Source organism: Labeo rohita, unplaced genomic scaffold (assembly GCF_022985175.1).
Source record: "Labeo rohita strain BAU-BD-2019 unplaced genomic scaffold, IGBB_LRoh.1.0 scaffold_91, whole genome shotgun sequence".
NCBI lineage: Eukaryota > Metazoa > Chordata > Actinopteri > Cypriniformes > Cyprinidae > Labeo > Labeo rohita.
This window is the reverse complement of record NW_026129865.1, coordinates 368,609-391,520: the sequence shown is the minus strand read 5'-3', so window position 1 is coordinate 391,520 and position 22,912 is coordinate 368,609. Positions and strand designations below refer to the sequence as shown.

At 38.6% G+C, this 22,912-nt stretch overlaps 1 protein-coding gene across 1 annotated transcript in view; it reads right to left on the bottom strand.

The window, feature by feature from the left end:
* Nucleotides 1-21,900, bottom strand: part of LOC127162363 (GTPase IMAP family member 7-like) — a 36,846-nt gene extending 14,946 nt beyond the window's left edge. Inside the window, exon 1 of the mRNA XM_051105163.1 lies at nt 21,791-21,900. Coding sequence (XP_050961120.1) covers nt 21,791-21,812 — 22 coding nt within the window. The 5' untranslated portion in view covers nt 21,813-21,900. The remainder of the gene's footprint in view (nt 1-21,790) is intronic.
* Between the last annotated feature and the right edge of the window lie 1,012 nt (nt 21,901-22,912).

Genomic DNA, 22,912 nt, shown 5'->3' with positions numbered 1-22,912 from the left:
TTGATTACATCGCGTAGCAGCAGCAGAAGTGAGAGAACATGCCTGAACACTGTGTAGGATATTCCTGCTCCAATCGGCGGCACTGCCCCCCCAGACCAGAGCCAATCATGATTTTGTCTGAGCTATGAAAAATCAAAGAATTCATTTTTCTTTTCATTTTATTTATATTATCTTATTATTTTAGTGGATAGCTTCAATTTCTCTCTTTTCACCCGCTTTCCTTCACAATTAAATAGCTGGACATTTTACTTTCACTTTTAAATTAGCTGCAATTTGGCGTCAATTGCTTAAATCCCATTTAAGCAACAACAAATACAACGTTAAACTCCTTTAGCCTATAAATTAATCATGGAACTTTTATTAACAAAACGAATAAAAATAGCTTACACCATGCTGTTTGCCTAATATAAAATAACAAATAACTTAGGTAAGACCTACATACATTTTAAATAGCCTAGTATACAAAACTGAAAATCGGTAAACACTGTGGAACCAAATAAATATAAGAAACGTAGAACTTTTAGCAGAACGAATAAGAAAGAAATTACACAAAGTAAAAATCAGCAAACAAATGTAGAACCAAATAAAGAAGAAACGAATGTTCAAAAAAACTTTGAAAACCACCATAGATAAACGACAAAAGTCAACAGGCTTTCAAAATAAAATCGGTCAGCTCGTCACTCCGCTCGCTGATAAATACAATCTGATCTGCATTGCGACAGACTGTAGTGTTTGTTGTTCAACTGAACTAAATAATATTTTATTACTATAAAAAACCAGTAACCAGTGTTGCAGAACACCGACTATGGCAGCAAGCCTGTTTTTTTTTTGTTTGTTTTTCTTTTACTCTTAACAGCAGTCATTGTTAATTCTAAATGCATTTTAATGTAGAATATGTTACAGAAATATATGAAATATAGAACACACACACATATATATATATATATATATATATAAATTCTGCTGCTGGCTCGTCTGCCTAAAACTATACAAACCATAACGCATTAGAAATGCTTAATGAACTAAGTCCATGTTGTAAGTCTTTAGACCCTCTTAAAAGACCCAATACTATCACAGGAACGGAGATATTCATTATATTACTGTTAAGCTCACTATCAACATTAAAATACGCCAAACCATGTGTCATGTATCACAGCTACATTTATGACCTTTGCAGCAAAAAAAAACGTGTGAAAATCAGTTCGGTATTCCGTGAGGTATGATTAATTAAATGCGTTGACAGCTCATTACACCTGCCAAACAGATTACACTGAGTGGAGCGGGTGACCGGTCCAAGATGGCGGCCCCACGTCTCGTCAGCCCCAGTAGGGAGTATCGGTCGATGCGGCGTCTACTCTCTATATATGTCTATGATGTGCATGCTGTCGTTTCAGAGTGCTTATATTTAAAATAGACTTTTTGATGTTTTTTATCCATGTTTAATTTTTGTAACAAAAAATTATTTGTGATCAAACATTAATTGGTGGACTCCCTGCAGTGCCGCTGCGGACCCTTGGTTGAAGACCCATGCTCTATGACAAGATTCGCTGGAGCAATGCTCTGGGTGTGTTCACAGTGTGTGTGTGTGCATGTGTGTTCACTTCTCACTGCTGTGTGTGTGCACTTGGACCAATTTTGAGTATGGGTCACCATACTTGACAATATGTCGTCACTTCCACTTTCAAGACAAACTTTAAGTTGGCTTCCCTGGTGAAAAAACCAGCATATGCTGGTCGGTATGTTTTGATGCTGGGATGCTGGTTAGGTATGTTTTGATGCTGGTTTAAGCTGGTCCTTTGCTGGTCAAGGACCAGCATAAACCAGCAAAGGACCAGCACGAACCAGCTAAGGACCATCTTAAAAGTCCATTAGCATCTCACATAGGTAGGCTAACTCTAGAGATTGAGCTCTTGATTATGAAACTTTGGGCTTTTAATCAAATCTTCTTGTGTATATGTCAGGTTTTGAAGGAAGTGTAAAGGTTTTGCTGGCAATTTGTCTGTGGGATATTACAAGTAGGCAAATTTATTTAACCTAAATGGCTGAAAACAACTTCAAATGCTTTTGATCTTTTAAGGTAAACAAATATTGATAAATATTATACTGTGATTTCAGGTGGACAGAAATAAACCCTCCACAACAGATGGGAAGCTCCAAGGTTTCAAAATTTCTTAAGGGAGCTGCTGACAGCAGCAGGAAATACAGGAGAACTGAAGAAGCTCATGAAATAATGTAATATGCATTTTTTTTTCACAAAACATATTTCACCTATATCACCATTCATCATTATTTTTTTTTTCTGCAAAATTTTATATTTATTTCTTAAAGTAATTTTAAGAAGCTTTTGACATCCAAGTGATACTCTACCTGAAATTAAAAACACAGTTTCCTTCTAATAAACCAGCAACTGCATACTAAATATTGTTGTCTCTGTGACAAATTGCTTGTTTTGTGTCAGGCATTCACCTCAGCCACCCTCACTGTCGATGTCTCACCTGAGTACTTGCATGTCATTCCTTCAACATTGTCAATAAAACTCCTGTTTGGTTTGCACCTAATATCTGCCTCTGGTCTCATCCCTCTGATATTGTGACAGAAGACCAGACCAACACTGACTACCAATTCCGATCAGCTGTTTCGTCTCTGTCAAGGTTCTTCATTGGTTCAGGAGTACACCATCCACTTCCGCACACTAGCGGCGGCTAGCAGTTGGAACGAGGTAGCACTCCGGAAGTACGCACCACTATGGCTCTGTATGACGACACCATCGGGTTGGAGTCCTTCCTACAACGAACGAGTTTCACAACGCTTAGCCGCCTGCCAGCCACCAATAACCGCTCCTCAGCCCGTGTCAGTGGCTGCCTGCCTACCAGTACCAGAACCCATGCAAATAGATTACTTTCATCTAACGGAGAGAAATCGACGCCTTACATCTGGATTGTTTATACTGCGGCGACAATGGTCATTTTATCCAAAGCTGCCCAATCAAGCCCCCACGCTCCGTGGTGAGTACCATCTTTTTAGAAGTTGAAATATCTAATTTATCGCTAATACCTGTCACTCTCCATTCCTCAAGAAATTCTCTCTCCGTCTCTGCCCTGAACGATTCAGGTTCCTCCGGCAATTTCATGTCCCAAGAATGCTTAGATCTGTTTCAACTTCCACGACAACGACACAACCATTAATATGCTGTAAAGACTATTCAGGAAAAATCACTGGGGCGTGGTAAGGTGCGGTACTCATCACCCTTCGTTACTCTGCAAGCCGGACTCTTTCACAAGGAGCAGTTGCGGTTTCTAGTATCTTCATACCCTTAGCATCTACCAAGATTGAAAGTCCTGAACCAGAGATCACTACGGAAATACCAGCAGAGTACATGGCGTTCCAGGATGTGTTCAGCAAGCAGGCAGCCACTCAACTACCACCTCATCGGCCATGGGACTGTGCCATCGATCTGCTGCCTGGAGCTCAACTACCTAAATGGAGGATTTACCCACTGTCCTTCCCGGAGTGCCAGGCGATGGAGGAGTACATCGCAGGGGCCCTACAACAAGGTTACCTCCAACCATCCATCTCGCCGGCTGCTTAGAGTTTCTTCTTCGTGGGCAAGAAGGATGGAGGTCTCCATCCCTGCATCGACTATCGCCAACTCAACTCTCAGATCATCCAGCAGCCATATCCTCTTTCCCTGGTACAAGCTGCGCTAGAGGAACTCAGAGGAGCTCGAGTGTTCTCTAAGTTGGATCTGCGGAGTGTCTATAACCTTATTCATATTCAGGCAGGAGACGAGTGGAAGACGGCTTTCATTACACCTACCGGGCACTACGAGTACTGCGTCATGCCATATGGCCTCTCCATCAGTCCCTCGGTCTTCCAAACGTTTATGAATGAGGTGTTCCGGGAGTTCCGATTTGTCATGGTGTACATTGATGACATCCTTACATACTCCCGGAACTTGGCCGACCATCGCCAGCACGTCCAGCAGGTCCTTGAGAAGCTCAGAGAACATAGCCTCTATTTGAAATTGGAGAAGTGTGAGTTCCATCGATCCTCTGTCCAATCCTTGGTTACATAATCAGCGCAGAAGGAGTGCAAATGGACCAGGGAAAGGTTCAAGCCATCCAAGTGTGGCCCACACCCTCTACAATAAAAGAGTTACAACGGTTCCTGGGATTCTCCAACTTCTATCGTAGATTCATCCAAGGTTATAGCATGATCACTGCACAACTGACCTCCCTCCTAAGGGGAAAACCTAAACATCTGGTCTGGAACGCCACCGCCCACGAAGCTTTCCATCATTCCTTTAGTACGCCATCCAGATCCGGACCTCCCATTCTCAGTAGAGGTAGATGCTTTCACCTCCGAAGTAGGAGCAGTGCTATCTCAAGCAGTCGGCAATCCTCCCCTCCTCCATCCCTGTGCATACTTCTCACATAAACTCACAGCGGCGGAGCAGAATTATGATGTGGGAAATCGTGAACTCTTAGCCATCAAGTTAGCCCTGGAGTAGTGGGGTCATTGGCTGGAGAGTGCAGCTCACCAATTCACCATCATTACAGACTACAAGACTGCCCTACAAAGGCAAAAGACCTTAACTCGCTAGAGTGTGAAAATTAGAAAAATGACTTTAAAGTTTTTTATTTGTCCAGCCAAATTAATTATAGGGACACTGGAAATTTGGCAATTAGATGTTTTAGCAATGAAAATTATCTACATTAAAAAACTGTGAGCTCAAACTTGATTTTTACCCCTATTTCGAAGTTAACATGCTCTGCCTTTTGCAGTGTCTGCAAAAAGTGAGAAGTCACACCAAGGCAAAATGCGGTAACTTCCTCTGCGTACCACTAGAGGGAGCCTGAATACCAATACTAGTACTTGTACCACAGTTTGCTATGCTCAGTAACATAAGAGAACGCTAGACTTAGCATAATAATTTTTATATTGACTTGAATGAAATAGCTTAACCTAAAAGAACGACTTGTGGATTGATGTGAATGCCAGCAAGCAGGAATGGCCAGAATGCTTGTGGACTGATTTTATCGGGTTACAAGAAAAGGTAGGATATGGATTTAATTGCAAACTATTCGTAGCCTACTGATTTTATAATTGATCATGCTACATGCTACGGCATTCGATTCCACACGCATCCAACTAGCAGTGACAGCCTGCTGAATAATCTGCATTATAAAAAGTAAAACAAAAGATAAAAGGTTTTTCATATTTACATATTGTTGCCAAAATATCTCTGTACAGTGCGTTATTGTATGGAGCTGTCTGGCCGATCGCTATCTATCCAATTTGTTTGTCTAATGCTTCAGTGACAGATCAGATGTATGAAAGTATACAAGTTACACCGTAATTAAAACGCGGCAGACTTTAATGGACAGTAAAACAAAGGCAGAACACCATTGTAGGGTTTTAGGTCAAATTTAAGTGATTCAATTGAGAATCGAATCCAAAGGATTCGGAATCAATTTGATTAACTGATTCAAAGTTAGTAATTTACACTTTTATCAACTGTTCGTCCACCGAACGTTCACTTAGGATATTTTACCAACTCTGGATGCTTATATTATTCCCGTGGCCATCGGATTATAATATAAACCAAAATATTCGTTCGTTATGAGCTAGGTAGCAACATCTAGGGCACAGGCAATAGCGTGTTGAACATAAACACAAGACAATGTTCTTTTCAATGAAACAAGAATTTATTGAACTACTCTAAGATACATGAACTAAACTACTAACGATTAAACATACATACACACACTCACGCACACCTGCATACGGTTCAAGGAATGAGAGTCTATGGAGTTTGAAGGGAATCCCAAAACTACTAGTATCTGCTACTAGTTCTTAAATTGCAACCTGAGAAAACCATAAAAGCAGAGATTTATCTTTTAGCTGCTTAAGGAAATTTAGCCCCAGTTCAGCAAGAGATTAAGGAGACCTTGTTTTACTTGCGTTCGGGTTTTCCTCGGTGGACTCGTCTTAGCGGAGGGAATCACGCCACTTCTGATTGGTTGCTTGGTTCTTTGGATGACGTCTTTGGGAAGCCTCCGGTGGTGATTGGTCAGTTGGAGAGGCTGGATGAAGCTTCGGTTGGTTGCTTGGTTACACGGATGATGCTCTCGGAGCTCAGGTGAGCGCTGACGAAGTGTTTCTCTCGGGGTGAGCGGCTCACGCTGTTCACGCCGTCGGGGTGTTTCAAGCTGCTTCCGCTGTTCGGTGTTTTACGCAGTTTGGTCAGTTCAAGCTTCGGTTGACTGACTGGTTATCAAGCGTGATGAGCTGGAAGTTCTTTGCAAGTCGGAGTTGCGGGTCGCAAGGACTTTGAAAGTTTCACGAAGCTTTAGCTGGTTCGGTAGAGTTCTGGATGGCACAATCACGCTGTGATCAAGCTGGGCAGATGCAACAGGCGAAAAAGGCAAAGTTTGTTAGGAACATTTTGATTTTAACCGGGCCGACGAAGTCCGTCCCATAAAGTTGTGTTCCAATCATTTGGGTTGCAAGGCGGGGCTCCGCCCTATATGGTTATTTACTGTTTGTCTGTCACATGAAGGCAACTTTCTCCAAGAGTTTGTTAATCACTTCACTGAGTGTTGTAATGCAAGCATCGTACCTAATATCAACTTTTCATTCATGTCAACATCTTGGAAATAAAATGAGCTTTCATTCAATACTAAACATCGGGCATCTTGCATATACACTAATAACTTTGTCTACCGAACTGGTTATACACACATTGATTAGCTGCGTAGGTTACAATAAACACACCAAGCATATAAGAGACATAGACAACATATAATTATGGGTTATTTGCGCTACTAGTAGTAGGGATAAATGATTGTCTTTAGGATCGTGGGTATAAGTTTGTGTATTCTTTGTTGGAGGGAAAGAACATTTGCCGTATCTGAGAGGGGAAGAAAGGAATGCTGAGTGTCACGTTGTAGTGACCCGCGTACCCTGCGGGTGGGACGCGTCAATGTAAATCTGTCTTTCATGTTTGTCCGATTGCCAGTTTATGCATTGTTGGTCAGCAGTTGCCCCGGCCATCTGTTTTGAGATGGCCTCAGAAGAGAGGGGGGAGATTCCTCTTATCACTATTTTATCGTTCCTTTGGTACTCGTGAGGGGTCTGGCTGATCGCTCTCTCTTCCTGTGTCTCTTCCTATATCAGCAGACCGGTCAAGGAGCACCATTAACCATGTGGTTTGCACGGGGGTGTTTTGTCCCCCCGGGGAGATAACGCAGGATTGATCCCGACAAGGAGGTGTTATTGTAGGGATCAGAAGATTCTAAAACCCTCTTGAGAGTTTGCAGGGATGGCTGTAAATGAAGTTTATTATTCATGCTGGTTGGAGGGGACAGCTTTAGATTCTCCTGGAATGTCGTGATGCTGTCTCTCTTTTGGCGACTGGTTCAATAGAGGCCTTACACCATATAACTCTGAGTCACATTGTAACTTTATACTGACGCGTGGCTAAACAAAGGCAGAACGCCCTAACTTAATTTGAGCGTTCCAAACAAAGTCAAAGAGCGGTAACTGGTGTTATAAGGTGCTTTGCCTTGGTTTCTCCAGGGGTTTTTGAAGTTACGGTTAAGACAATTCATTATTTTCTCTGAAAAACAACTAAATTGAGATATTTATACACATGATAAAGTATGTCTTGAATGTCCCAAAAATATCAATAACTAATTTTTGACCAAAATCGAAGTTAAGGTCTTTTGCCTTTGCAGGGCAGAAGAACCTTTAGTATCACCGTAAGGCCATAGGCCTAAACCCCAGACAAGCACGATGGGCACTCTTCTTAACGAGATTCAACTTCAAGATCACCTACCGGCCGGGTACCAAGAACACCAAGGCTGATGCCCTCTCTCGTCAGTTTTCTGCTGACTCTCCAGCTGAACCTGAACCCACCCTACCACCCGACGTGATCGTTAGTCCCATTATTTGGGACTAAGAGAGCGATATCCGTCACGCCACCCTCCAGGATCCTGCTCCGCCAGGGTGCCCAGAAGGAAAGATCTACGTGCTGAGCTCCCAACGTCTACACCTTCTGGGCACCGTACATGAGTCTCCGGGCTCTGGACATCCAGGCAGCAGACGGACCCTCTCGCTCCTTCAAGCTCATTACTGGTGGCCCAGTATGCACCGCGATGTCACCAGGCACGTCCTGAGTTGCTCAGTCTGTGCCATGTCTAATACACCTCATCATTTCTGATTATTATAAATGTTGAAAACAGTTTTGCTGCTTCATATTTATCAGGATTTTTTATTAATACGTTTTAATACGATCCTTAATACGATCCTTAGCTGGTTTAAGCTGGTCCTTTGCTGGTTTATGCTGGTCATGTTGCTGGTCAAGGACCAGCATAAACCAGCATAAACCAGCTAATGACCAGCTTAAACCAGCATCAAAACATACCTAACCAGCATCCCAGCATCAAAACATACCTACCAGCATATGCTGTTTTTTTTCACCAGGGTTGAACGCATTTGTTTACTGAATCCTTAGACTAAACCGGTGAACCCTTGTAAACTTTTCAAAGATACCATTTAAGGCATTGTTTTCATTATAATGTGCTGATACAAATTGATAATCAATAACTAATTATTATTTTACCAGTCTGCGTGGCTTCCCTGACATATTCACACACGTATGAACAGGCAGCATTTGGGGTGGGGGGACGGAGCGGGCACGGGCGCAATCATTAAGCATATTTCATTTTCATCATTAAGCTTAGGCTGGTTAGCTGGTTTTAGCTGGTTTAAGCTGGAAGTAGCTGGTTTTAGCTGGTCTCCCAGCCTGGCCAAGCTGGTCAAGCTGGTCTCCCAGCCAGGCTGGTTTTAGCTGGAAGTAGCTGGTTTTAGCTGGTCTCCCAGCCTGGCCAGGCTGGTTTTAGCTGGTTTAAGATGGAAATAGCTGGAAGTAGCTGGTTTTAGCTGGTTTAAGCTGGAAGTAGCTAGTCTTAGCTGGTCTCCCAGCCTGTCCAGGCTGGAAGTAGCTGGTTTTAGCTGGTTTAAGCTGGAAGTAGCTGGTTTTAGCTGGTTTAAGCTGGAAGTAGCTGGTCTTAGCTGGTTTCCCAGCCTGGCCAGGCTGGTTTTAGCTGGTTTAAGCTGGAAGTAGCTGGTTTTAGCTGGTCTCCCAGCCTGGCCAGGCTGGTTTTAGCTGGTTTAAGATGGAAGTAGCTGGCTTTAGCTGGTCTCCCAGCCTGGCCAAGCTGTTGTCCATTTGACCTAATTACAAATTAATCAGTTTGTTTCACTTACTGACAAGGTTCAATTCAAGGTAAGTTTAGTATTATAATCAGGTAGGTTAGATGATACATCTTAAATTATTCTAGTTGTTAATGATAATATTTGAGAAGAGTCTAAAATAAATTGTAGTATCAAGTATAGCATAAAATCAAGCTAGCACTTAAAAAAATCAGCATAGAACTCAAATCAGATTAAATTATTGTCTGAAGAAATACATTCACCATAGTTGTATGACCAAATATAGTCAGCTGTTTTATTTTTAAGGAGTGTTCCGGTATTAGACTTTTACACAAAATATAAATGAAACAAACAAACAGTCTTTATATAATAAATAACAACCTCCTGCAATTAAAAAACACTAGGAGAGAAAAAATTTATATATCTTTAACAAGAAATGCTTAAAGCATAATCTGATAACGTGGATCACGTGGTGGTTTGACGCAACTGTACAGCATATTGCTGTAAATTTTAAATCTACAGAAGCGGGAATTTCTTCAACGGTCGACATTCGGGAGCAGCAATAAGTGAGATTCACAGCAGCGGTAAGTTTTTTATTTCACTTTTAATTTTTCATTCTTGATAACTGCAGTACTATATTAAGGTGTCTACATTTGCAGTAACGCAGATTAACGAATCCTCCGTCCGCGGGGCGCGACGGAGACTTGTGCCGGGTTTAAGGAGTGCGGTCGCGGGAGGATTTCACACATTCCCCGGCTTTAGCGGCTATAGGCGGAAAATCTCTGGGTTCCTACGGTAATAATTACACGCTTCACTGACAACAGTTGTGATTCACTGCATCGTAGCGTTGTTCAGCACACTTTCTCGTGATTATTTTATGATGTAAATCAAATTTGCACAAGGGTCATTGACGGATAAGACTTTTGAATAGGCCAATTTTAAAATACCAAAAATATGGATATGTTTGGCCATTTTCCAAACATTTGGAATGTAGTGTACACATGCCTTTAAAAAGAAAAGTAAAAAATTTGACATTTTAGTGTTTTTACACTTGAGTTAATGATACATAGCCTTAAAAAAAGTCATCTGGGGCGACCGTAATATATCTCAAAATTCACATTTTTATGTATCATTAAGACTAGTTGAACACATATCAGTAAGTAGATAAACTTATGAAGAAAGACAAACTTTAGTGCCCTTTCATTTTATGAAAACCATTATTTCACAAATTTATTCTATAATATCAGAGTCTCCCTCGTAATCCAGTTACAACACTGATTTTTACTTCAAAAGCAAAAAAACTGAATTAGCATTTATACAGATATTACACATTCAGCAATAACATACCACTGATTAATATTTGAGGCTAAATTGATGGATATTTGGTTATGAATTTAGTGTAATTATTGCCATTTGTTGGTTACCCCACATGACATATGGTCGCCCCAAATGATAAGAAAACCACAGGTATAAAAATTTTAGTTAAAATGTACACAAAAGAGTTCAAGACGAAAGAAAATGTAACTCTTTTTATTCAAATAACATTTCAACATTTAAATATAACAAATCAGAAGGACATTAACATTTAATAATTTTTATTGCAACACACATTAAATGCTTCAAGAACTTAAGAAGCTGAGTAAAGAATCTCTTTTTTGGAACCTTTTTGATTCATTGGACAGGGATGAACACTACTTGCATCTCACTTAACCTTTCAACATTCAAATATCACAAATAATAACTTTCTTTTTCTGGACCTATTTAGCCACATAAGGCGGTGATGAACACGACTTGCATTTCTCTAAGCTGAGGTATTTCTGAACTTCACCCAATCTTGGAGAGTCAGCTTTGAGAAGCGTGATGTTGCTGGCTCAGGCTCTGAGATCACAGCATGCACATCTTTTCTGTAGTAGAAAATTAAATCTACAGTTTGTGGCCACACGAACAGGTTTTTGTCACCAGATTGTAGCATACAATTGACCTGCACTTCTTCTCCCACATCCTCAAGCACTTGGCCAACATAAGGCTTTTCATCATAAATGACAATAACAAACTTGCCACAAAGATCTAGATTTTCTTGTTCCCTAGGTTGTTGAGGAGGAGAGCTTGGTGGATTCTCAGTGTTGCACACAGTGCGTTTCACTCTCAAGTCTACTGTTACAGGCTTGTAACAAGGGCATGGACTCCTCTCTGTTTTCCTACAGAAGCATGACACAGTCCTGTGAGTGATCTGTGAAGGCTGGGAAGACCAAACCTGGTGTATTTTAAAGGTGCCCTTCACAGCCTCCAAGTTGTCAGGAATTAGCTCATCATACTTTTCAATGCTTTCTCTGTTTACCCAATAGTGTGTGATGCTTGAGCCTAATCTTGTGTTCAGCATCTCATAGAGTTGCTGGGGTGCCTGAAGTTCACCACCTCGTTGGACAAAGCGATCTGCCTCTCTTTTTATTGCCCCACCAATCCCATCTGGGGCCCCTTTCCCATGAGACTTTTCTGAAAAATTCCAGGTCACCTTAGTGAACCCAGAAAGGAAAGGGACAGTACTGAGGAGGTAAAAGTTGTTTTTATTCCGGTACTGTGTAACCGGTCCATCACTCTGAATGTGGAGGGTTGTGATCTGTGGGAAGGTTTCACGAAGCTCTCCTAAGATGGGCTCTAGATGTGCCCACACCGCCCGCTCATCATGGCGCAGGCTGTCAGAGAGTGTTGCATAGGACTTTGTTCCATGCACAGTGTACAGGACTGCTGTGTGGATAGTCGCTTGCTGTCTGCTACCTCCAAAGTGAAATGCCTGAACCTCTGTGCTCAGCTTACATGCATAATTCTCTGAGAAGTCAACATGCAGAACAGCTTCACACTCTGTGATGTTTTGTTTAAGGTAGCGGAACTGCTCTGCCTGGTGTAGCCAGTTAAACTGATGTATCGCCAAGGACTCTAACTTCTGAGAGAAAAGCTCCATCAATTCCTTGATGGTTCCATTATAGATCTGTTTCACCATGTTGCCAAACATTCTCTCTCCATTTGTGGAAGTTACCCTCTTCCACTGCTCCCAGGTGACTTCTGAGCTGCTCTCTGTCTCAGGGAATTCTACCTCCTCAAAGCAGCACTTGGCACAAACACGGTCCATACAGTCCTTATTTTTTGGATCACACACTATCATAACCAGCAGCTCAGAAATGCTTTTTGTTTTCAACAGCCCTCTGCTGTAGAGCTTGTTGGCGAGCAGGTGGACATTTTCGTGGTCCATGCATGCACATGTGTCCCGATCCTTGGCTTTTGGCTCAGTGACATAGAAGGGGCGTCTTCTAGCAAACTGCCTATAAGATAGGTGGAGGCTCTTCTTCATTTCACTATTGTACAGCACATGGAGCTCTGTGAGTGGCTTTGTGAGAATTCTTCGCTGTTCTTTTATTTTGTTTTTTGTGATGGTATCTTTTTTCCCTGGTAAAAGTCGACTATTCTCATCTCTAGTCAGAAAACTAACAACAGCCAGCTTTCTCTCTTTTGCCAGTTTTTCCCCCTTTTGGCTTGACCCTCTCAATGTGTCTTAACCGTTCTTTTGCCCTCATCTCACTTTTTCTGGCCCTTTCCTTTTCTTTTCTCATCTTTGCAAGTTGTTTCCTCAGGTGTATGTTCAGCTTTCTTAATTCATGCTTCTCTGCCTGCAGTCGTTTAAAAACGTTTCTCAGCTTTCTTTTCTCTATCTTCTCTCTCTGGTGTGGAGGACATTTGTGGATGGAAGTCCTCATTTTGAGGTGGAGCATCCACCACCACACCACCCCTGGACTCTCTTGCTGCCCCTCCACTGCTTCTACACCTGCTGGATCTGGCAGAGTATTCTCTATGGATTGAGGTGTCAGATCCAACATTGCCTTCTCCAACTTTTTTTCTCTCCCTGTATCCTCTGGATGCAGCCTTCCACTTGTTTCTCAGATTATTCCTCTCCCTCTCTGATAACTCATCTGACTTCACATATGTAATCTTCCCCTCATGCTTTCTTCTTTGGTAGCTAAAACAATAGTGTACAGAGTTGTTCATCAATAACAAGATAAACATTCTACACCTATGCTCTTTCCTCCTTATCCTGAAACTACTCTCTTTAGAGAACAGCTGTTTCGGTGAACAATGTTTAATAGCTCATTGTAGCATACAGTCTAAACTGTTTATTTGATCTACCCTGGTCTCCTACTTTCTGTAGCTCAAGTGACTCTAGCTCACTGCTACAGAAGCTCTTTTTTCTTTACCTCTCTCTTTTCCTGGCAAGATACTCTGCTCTTGCTGCAGGGTCGGAGTTGACTTTCTGTCTATAACGAGCAGTCTTCTCTTTGCTTGTTATTCGTGCCATCTAGGAAATAGGTAAAATAGGTTAAAACTTGTTTAAAATGACTAATACATGTATGTGTCACATAAATGGAATGTCATTTTTTTTCTACATTTTTCCTGTAGGATTGTGTTAATTATGTTTATCCCCATAAAAGGAATGGAAAATGGCTGAATTTAGAAAAAAAGATAAAATATACAAATAATTATGCTTAAACAATTAACTCTATATATATAATTGGTGTATAGAATATGAAAACTACAAATACAGGACATATATCTATCATTTAAAACACTCAGCAGTGGTCGCCCCACATGATACTCGGTCGCCCCATATGATGTTTTCAAGTTCACTCAAGTATAACAGGCTAACAGTTAGCCTCAGAAACCAAACTAGCTTCTTCTAGTGACATGCCACTATCAAATTTATCATCAAAATATAGATTTGTGGGAAAAAAATTATAATTCACAGTTTTGGGGTGGTCGCCCCACATGATGACCAAAAGTGACTACGACATTACAGCAGTTAAAAAACTGCTTTTTCTTACTATTTGAGAGAGATTGATTTACCTTACAGTTGTTTCCAGGGGGTCCTCACTTGTGTCTGGCTGATGCAATATCCCATCCTTGAGATGTTTTTCAAAATAAAAGTCCCAAAATTGTGGTTTGTTGATGGTCGCCCCGGATGATATGGATAGAATCAACAAAATTCGGACAACATTCGTTTGAATATCATGATAGAAATATATGTGCAAATGCTTTATAGTTTTGTCAATGGATGTAAAACATGTTTGAAATTATGCCAAATAGGGAAAGGGATATATTTAAGTTGATTTAAAGTGTTTTTAAACCAGTTGTCCTAACAAAAGTCAAGGCTGGACGGTCGCCCCATATGATGTTTTGGCACTTCGGATAGCAGAAAAATGATGAAAAACTTAAAAATTTGGAGAAGTTAGAGTGGTTTAGTAGGTGAAGAAGGTATAACAAGTAGATGAGAAATTTTTATGTATTTTTTTAGTTTTTTCTGCAAAATAAAATTAACCCGGACAGAAAAAGGGGGCGTCACGTCATTGACCCACAAGCAGTCATCTGTTAACAGGGGCGCCGAAATGAAACGCGTTAAGTTTCGCAACTCGCGGTCATCCCGCTCACGGAGGATGTAAACTATCACATAAACTCTGAACGGTGCTGTTAAAGCAGTTAACGTAAGCAGCGAGATGTGCGAGAACCTTTGATAATTTGCTAATTCGCTTATTGTTTGATTGTAATGCTTTTTGCTAATTTTGGTTTAAAGAATGAGTTAATCCAGCCCATCTTCCTGTCTGGGCTTTTTCGCAGCATATATTCACTCTGGAGTGACTTTACCAGGAGGAGACAGACGGAGATTTGGAGTTCATTCAAAGGTAATGGTTGCATTCTAAGAATTTGAATAACTGAATTTTACATGTAGATTGTTAGAAGATGTTTCTCAACTCCAGAAGAGAGATGATTTTTAAGGGAGAATGATTCAGATATCTCAAAAGCTAAAACTAATGTGAATTACATATTGTCTGTTTCCTGACTGATTTGTAGGTATTTACGAGGAACAAAGATGTTGAAAGGAAAAGTGCCATCTAAAACCACAGGGCAAATGGTACAGAAGAAACCAGTTGAAGTGAACCCAAGTTGCCACTCTTCTTTGCAAAGTGAAGGATTTTCAGTGGAATTTCTAAAATGTAAGACATACACACATACAAAGATCTCCTTTTTCCTTTTATTATATTCTTTTATTATCTACATTGCCGTTCAATAGTTTGGGATTAGTACAATTTTTATGTTTTTTATTAAATAAGTCTTCTGTTAATCAAAGCTGCATTTAATTGATCAAAAATACAGAAAATTAATTGAAAAATTAAACAAAAGTAATGTTGTGAAATATTATTGCAATTTACAATATAGTTTTTTTGTCTATTTTAATATACTTTAAAATGTAATTTATTTCTGAATTTTCAGCATCATTACTCTAGTCTTTTCATTACTCCAGTGTAACATGATCCTTTATAAATCATTGTAATATGCTGATTTATTATCAATTTTAGAATAGAATAGAAATATTTATTTTATTTATTATAACCTTATGGTCAAGCTTATAACCTGTGATACTTTTCTCAGGGTACTTTCATGGATAAAAAACGTTTTTTGGTTGTTGTTGTTTTTTTTTTTTTATCCAACAAGTATGTGTTAAACTGAAATTGATAGTAAAGACTTCTATTGTTAGATAAGATTTCTATTTTCTGTTTTCTATTTGTTGAGAGGTAATCAAATTTTTCTATTAATTCATGCATGCACTATATGTAACCATTTGGCCTGCCCATGACTAAAATTTTCTGGTCAACTAGTAGTCATTTATTTTTAAGAGATTAGTCGACTAATTGCTTATTAATAAACTATATAATTTATAATAATGAACCTTTAATTGCCCATAGTCCATCAGCGCTCAAGCGCACACAAACCTTGCCACAGAACACTGGCAGAAGTAATGACTATGAATGTGTCAGGTAAAGAAAACAGCAAAGAAGACTGCCTTAACATTATAATAATTCATTAATATGTGTTTTCTGTATTTTCGGCTGCAGTGATAAAGTTGATAACACTTGTCATCGCTACAGTGGATTTGCATGTTTGATTGAATGGATTAAACAATCTGAAAATATTTGTTTTCCATTTTAACTGGCTTATTTAAAAGTAGACATTTCTATAGATACATTTTTTCATGTCTGTGAAGCAAGCATAGAGTTTCTTTTTTTTTTTTTTTTTGTTTGTTTGTTTTTTGTTTTTTGACACCCTCAACTTCATAGAGACCTAGGGCCAGAATTACATCATGGACTTCACCACTTCCTGTGGGTTTTTTTTCTTTCTAGCATCTAATGAAATTTTGATAGACTAATGGTTAATTGATGATCAGAACTCAGGAGGCAGCCCTTGTAACCATAGTCAATTTAGCTAAAAATAGTTCATGCTAATATATTCATATTCATATTCATCCATGTATACTCATTTATCAATAAAATAGCTACATTAATTAAACACCTACAGAAATATCCAAATGGAAGTGTGTGTGTGTGTGTGTATATATATATATATATATATATATATATACACACACACACTTCCATTTGGATATATAAATTTTATCTTTATTTTAGCAATAAAAGGAACAACTATCAGGGGCATGTTTCTAAATTATTGCAGGCTATGTCTGAAAAAAAAAGGAAAATGTGCAATAAAGACATGTCACTACAGTTTTTTTTTAAGTAGTTTTACTTGTTAAAAATTAATAATCTAAATAATTTATTTTTTAAGTCTGTTTCAGTGTCTGGCGGAAACAAAAGGAGCCTGAAAGAAGAGAGAGAGAAGAGGGAGAAACAAGTGGGGCATTACATATACAAAAAACAATTAATAAATAATACAATAATATAATATAATAAAAAAAAAGAAAAATGAGAATGCATAATATGTTAAGAATTCTGTTATTTTTCATCTTCACCATTAATTGTTAATATAGTTTTAGGATTGTAATTGTAATTCATTATTATTTTGTAAATATTTTGTAAATATTTGTTATTAAAGGGGCTGTAAGATCAAATAAAAATTGTTTTAATGGTTCCTTGTGGTCCTGCAGATTATTAAAAGTAAACATATTACTTATTTGTCACATTATTTGTCAGGAAAATTGGGGCAGACACTATGTAATCAATCAATCAATCATTAAACAAACATTTTGACCAGCTAAGACCAGCCTGACCAGCTTGACCAGCTAAGACCAGCTAAAACCAGCCTGACCAGCTAAGACCAGCTTGACCAGCTAAGACCAGCCTGGCTGACCATCTAAAACCAGCTAAGACCAGCCTGACCAGCTTAAACCAGCTAAGACCAGCTTGACCAGCTTAAACCAGCTAAGACCAGCTTGACCAGCTAAGACCAGCCTGGCTGACCAGCTTAAACCAGCTAAGACCAGCTTGACCAGCTAAAACCAGCTAAGACCAGCTTGACCAGCTAAAACCAGCTAAGACCAGCCTGACCAGCTAAGACCAGCCAGGCTGACCAGCTAAACCCAGCTAAGACCAGCTTAAACCAGCTTGACCAGCTAAAAAAAGTGGTCAAAACCCCTCTAAAACCAGCTTGGGCGACCAGCTTAAACCAGCTTGGGTGACCAGCTTAAACCAGCTTGACCAGCTTAAGCTGGTTTAAGATGTTTTTTTCAGCAGGGTACAGTGACTAAAATATGTCACCTTAGAATTATAAAGTTCTATCTGACATTTTTGTCAAAATTGAGTTATTCACATATTCTTATTTGGTGATAGCTTATTTACATTATGTGATGTTTCTTTTGTAAGCTGTGTACATTTTGGGCCTTGTTTAGAAAACAGAAAATGTTTTATCTATAGAAGTCTATGAAATGCAAAAACTTTGACGCTCAATATTTTAAAAGTGCTCAGAATGCAGATAGAACCTTATAACTCTAAGGCGACAAAGTATTTTACCACAGTAAAGTGACTTTTACTTGTGATACTTGACTGTTGTGCTGTTATTTTCATTGCCTCTCTTTAAACCAGTTGTTCTCAAAATTCTGTTCCTGAAAATCATAGTGATTAGCCAACTTCAGATAGCCAGATAGCCGTTCAAGCTATGGACAAAATAAAATAAAAACAGTTTTGGAAATGGCTTGAACGCAGCTTTTATATGTAATATATGTTACTTTTTTATTTTATGTTTTTTTTTTTTTTTATATTTATTAGGGGCCAAGCACCGAAGGTGCGATGGCACCTATTGAATCCGTTAGCATACTTTTTCTTCCGCTCTGGAAGTCTATGGCAGCCCATAGAACCACTTGCGGGAAAGTTGTAAAATTTGGCACACTGATAGAGGACAGTCTTATCATTAACCACAGCAAATTTGGAGTCTCTAACTCAAACTCTCTAGCGCCACCACTTGATCAAAATTTCAATAATTTTATGCTAATAACTTTTGAACCGTAAGGCACAGAATCCAATTTTTTTCTGAATCCTTGGCTCATGCCGAGTCAAATTAAGTCCAAAATTCAAAAATCGTAAGGTTTAGTTTTTTTCTATAAATTTTAATTCATAAAACATACTTTTTCGAACTCGTCCTAGACGGTTTGTCTGATTTTTACCAAAATTGGCTCAGATCATCTTCAGACCATGCTGGCAAAAAGTTATGGAATTCAAGTTGATTAGTCGAACTGTTTTTGAATAACGCGTGAATGATTTCTACGAAAAGCACGCAAAAATGGTTGTAAGGCTATATCTCGGTTTGGCGTATTGAGACCAAACTTGGTGTGTGTCATAACAAGCATGGCTTGAGGCTACCTGCAGTGTTTCGGCACAGTGCCACCTAGTGGTCAGGAGATATGTAAAATGGCTTTTTTTGCTTATAACTTCTGAATGGTTTGGCCAAAAATCACAAAACTGGTCTCTTCAGAATTCCCATGTCAGCCATTTTGAGTGTCGACCATATTGAATTTTGTCCAAAAATGCTATATTTTATGAACGCATTGACATATTGTTACAAAACTCGGTATGTGTCTTCGGTACCATGCCCTGACAGTACTCAAAAAGTTTGGATGTAGCGCCATCTTATGGTCAAACGTTATAATGACATTTAGAAATCTGCTTATAACTTTTGTTTTAATTGGCCTATTCTAATTAAACTAGTCTTGATATATTCCTTGGATCATGCCGAGATCATTGATACCAATTATGCCATAATTGGATGAACTTCCTGTCCGCCATTTTTATTTATGTTGAAAACCTACTTTTTGCAAACTCCTCCTAAACTGTTCGTCCGATTTTCACCAAATTTGACTCAGATAATCTTCAGACCGTGCAGACAAAAAGTTATGGATTTCGTGTCGATGCTTAGTAGGAAATGGTTTTCGTTTAGCGCATCAACGAATTTGCTGGAAGGATGCTAAACTGCATCTGAGGCTGTATCTCTACAGAACTTTAACACATTTGCACCAAACTTTGTATGTGCCATTGTCACCTCACACTGACTACGCCACATCAATTTGGTAACAGTGCCACCTACTGGTCAGAAGTAATACACCATTCATTAAACATTAATAATGACATTTCCAAAAATGCTAATAACTTCTGATTGCATTAGCCTATTGTAATGAAACTGGTCCCAAAACATCCCTTGGATCATGCCAGCAACATACGTACCAATTATACCATAGTTGGTCGAACTTCCTTTCCACCATTTTGATTAATGTACAAAACCTACTTGTTCGAACTCCTCCTAGACCATTGGTCCAGTTTTCACCAAATTTGACTCAGATCATCTTCAGACTGTCCTGACACAAAGTTATGGATTTCGTGTCGATGGATTTCGTACAGCGCCACCACAAATTTTAGACTTGATGCTCTGAGTCTGACTCTGAGGCAGTATCTCTGTGAAGCTTTGACATAATGACACCAAACTTTGTGTGTGTCATTGTCACCTCACACTGAACACGCCACATTGATTTGATATCAAAAGTGATAAGCCAATATCTTGTTTTATTATTGGTTGAATTTATGATTTTTTTTAGCCATTTCAACTGATATCATCCTAAAATGGCTTTAATTACTCATTGTTGCAGTCGGTCTGTTGCTCCTTGCTGTGCTTAGCTCCTCATTCTGCCTCTTTAGTGCTTGGCCCCGCAAATGCTGTTTGCAGCTATATTTTTACATGTAATTGTATGTGTTCTTAAGACATAGCGTCGCCTTAGAATTAAGGTTCTATCTGCATTCTGAGCACTTTTGAGATTGAGCTTTAAAGTTTTTGCATTCCATAGACTTCTGTAGATAGAGCCATTTTTGTTTTCTAAAAGAAAAGCCCAAAATGTACACAGCTTACAAAAGAAACATTACATAATGTAAATACGTTGTCACTGAATAAGAATATTTAAATTAAATTTTGACAAAAATGTAAGATAGAACCTTATAAATCTAAGGCGACAAATTATCTGCAGTCTTTTATAGGAGAACTCCCCTTCCAGAACAACAATTTACTCAACCCCTTTGTCATCCAAGATGTTCATGTCTTTCTGTATTCAGTCGTGAAGAAATTATGGTTTTTGAGGAAAGCATTTCAGGATTTTTCTCCATATAATGCCCCGAATTTGAACTTCCAAAATGTAGTTTAAATGCAGCTTCAAAGTGCTCTAAACGATCCCAGCCGAGGAAGAAGGGTCTTATCCAGCGAAAAAGTCAAAAAAATGTGTATACTTTTTAAGCACAAAAGCTTGTGTAGTACTAGCTCTGGCTTGTGCATCCACAATGCTACATACTGCAAAATCACATCGAAAGGTCACACGGAACGTAGGCAGAACTACAGACCCAGTGTTTACAATGCGAACACGCAAAGACTAGGAAAGTGCAAGTAAGTCAATTCTCTACCTTTTTGAGCCGGAGTACACAGACGATGAACTTGGACGTGATTCGTAGTGTCGTGGACGCGCATCCCTGAGCCTGTGCTACACAAGATTTTTAACATATTATATGGAGAAAAATCCTGAAATGCTTTCCTCAAAAAACATAATTTCTTTACAACTGAAGACAGAAAGACATGAACATCTTGGATGACAAGGGGGTGAGTAAATTATTTGTAAATTGTTGTTCTGGAAGTGGACTTCTCCTTTAAAACCTCCCAGCTTTTCTGCCATTCCAACATCAAAACGAAATTGATCTGCATGCTGTGCGCACATGAGACTGTTATTTAAAACTGTGAATTATGCTGGATAGTATGTAATTATTTACCCTGAGTTGTTAAAATCATGATAATCGATTATGATTTTAACTATAATTAAAATATGAAATGGTAATACTAACAGTGGGGAATTTTATCATGATTTATTGTCAAAACAGTAATCGTTACATCCCTATATATACATACATACATTTAAACACACACACACACACACATTAGATAACATATTTTCTATTTTACAATTTGTGCAATCGGCCGTGACACGTTTTACACTTGAGTGGTTGATAGCTTCTCTCAGCAACAGAAAACACATCTGCAGTTGTTATTTTAAGTATTATAAAATAAATGTTATAATATTAATATTTATCCAAGCTAAAAAAAAAAATAAGTTAAAAATGTATATATGATATATTGTGCAAAGTCATGTGTGTTCCTATAAAAGAATGGGTGATCCACATGAAAGAATAATCTAGATCAAAGCAACAGAACAACTCACCTTTCTCGCTCATTTTGCTCATTCTGCTTAGCTGTAAATGGTCACTTTCAATATTTTTCAGAAGCTATTAAATAATCCTCAGCAAGCTGTAAATCATTTAATCAAGCAATACTTATTTTAAGCACAGGGTTTCCTTGTTCATCGAGAATACAGACAGCAGCTCTAAAGTGCTCCGAAGCTCTGAAGTGCAACCTCGTCCTGCTGTATACTGTATATATGCCTGTTATTAAATAGTCTGTTGCAAGTTATACTCCAATCAAAGCACTCTACATCACTTGGTCTCAACCTTTTTTGGATGAAGGGCCCTTGCTTCATTTCCTGACCTAAGAGCAACTGGGGTAGAGTAACCACGCCACCATGAGGACATGGAAAGCATCAGAAATGGGGAAAAAAACAACAACACCAAAGGAAAAAAAAAAAAGAAAATTGGACAAAATTAGAAAAATTTTCATTCATGATAAATGAATTTAAGCAATCTATTCTGCAAATTAATAGGTAAGAGTTTATATATTATATTCTTACTACTTTTAACTAACATTTTTTAAAACATTGTCTTATTAATTGTTTTATGTCTGTCAATTTGAAGTGATTATTTAAACTGTCGTTTTAACTGATAATATATTTATTAATTTTAAAAAAGTGGTTTATTGTTCCATTAAATTTCAATGGCAACAAAATTCTTACAATTATTCTTTAGAAATAACCCATGCCATTTTAAAGTGTTTTATAATAAAACTCTTTTATTAGGGTACTGATGTAAATAACTGGATGCTTCATGTATTGTGAGTTATTAAAATAATCATAATTGTTAAAAGGGTAAGACCTCAAAGTCTCATTGGTTAGTGTTGGTTATTGCTTACCTAATATGAACTAACAATGAACAATACAGTTGTTACAGTATTTATTAAGTTTTAATAATGTTGATTAATAATAACAACTCTTCACTGATAGATCAGTTTTTTTTTTATTCTTTAATTAACCTTGTTAATTAAATTAACTAAGGTGTAGAGCTATCAAAGATGAGTTTGTTTTCTTATATGCACACAACATGCTTGCTGTAACTTCACCTATTTAATTGCTATAAATCATGTGACATTAAATAAGAAACTTAAATGCACCAGA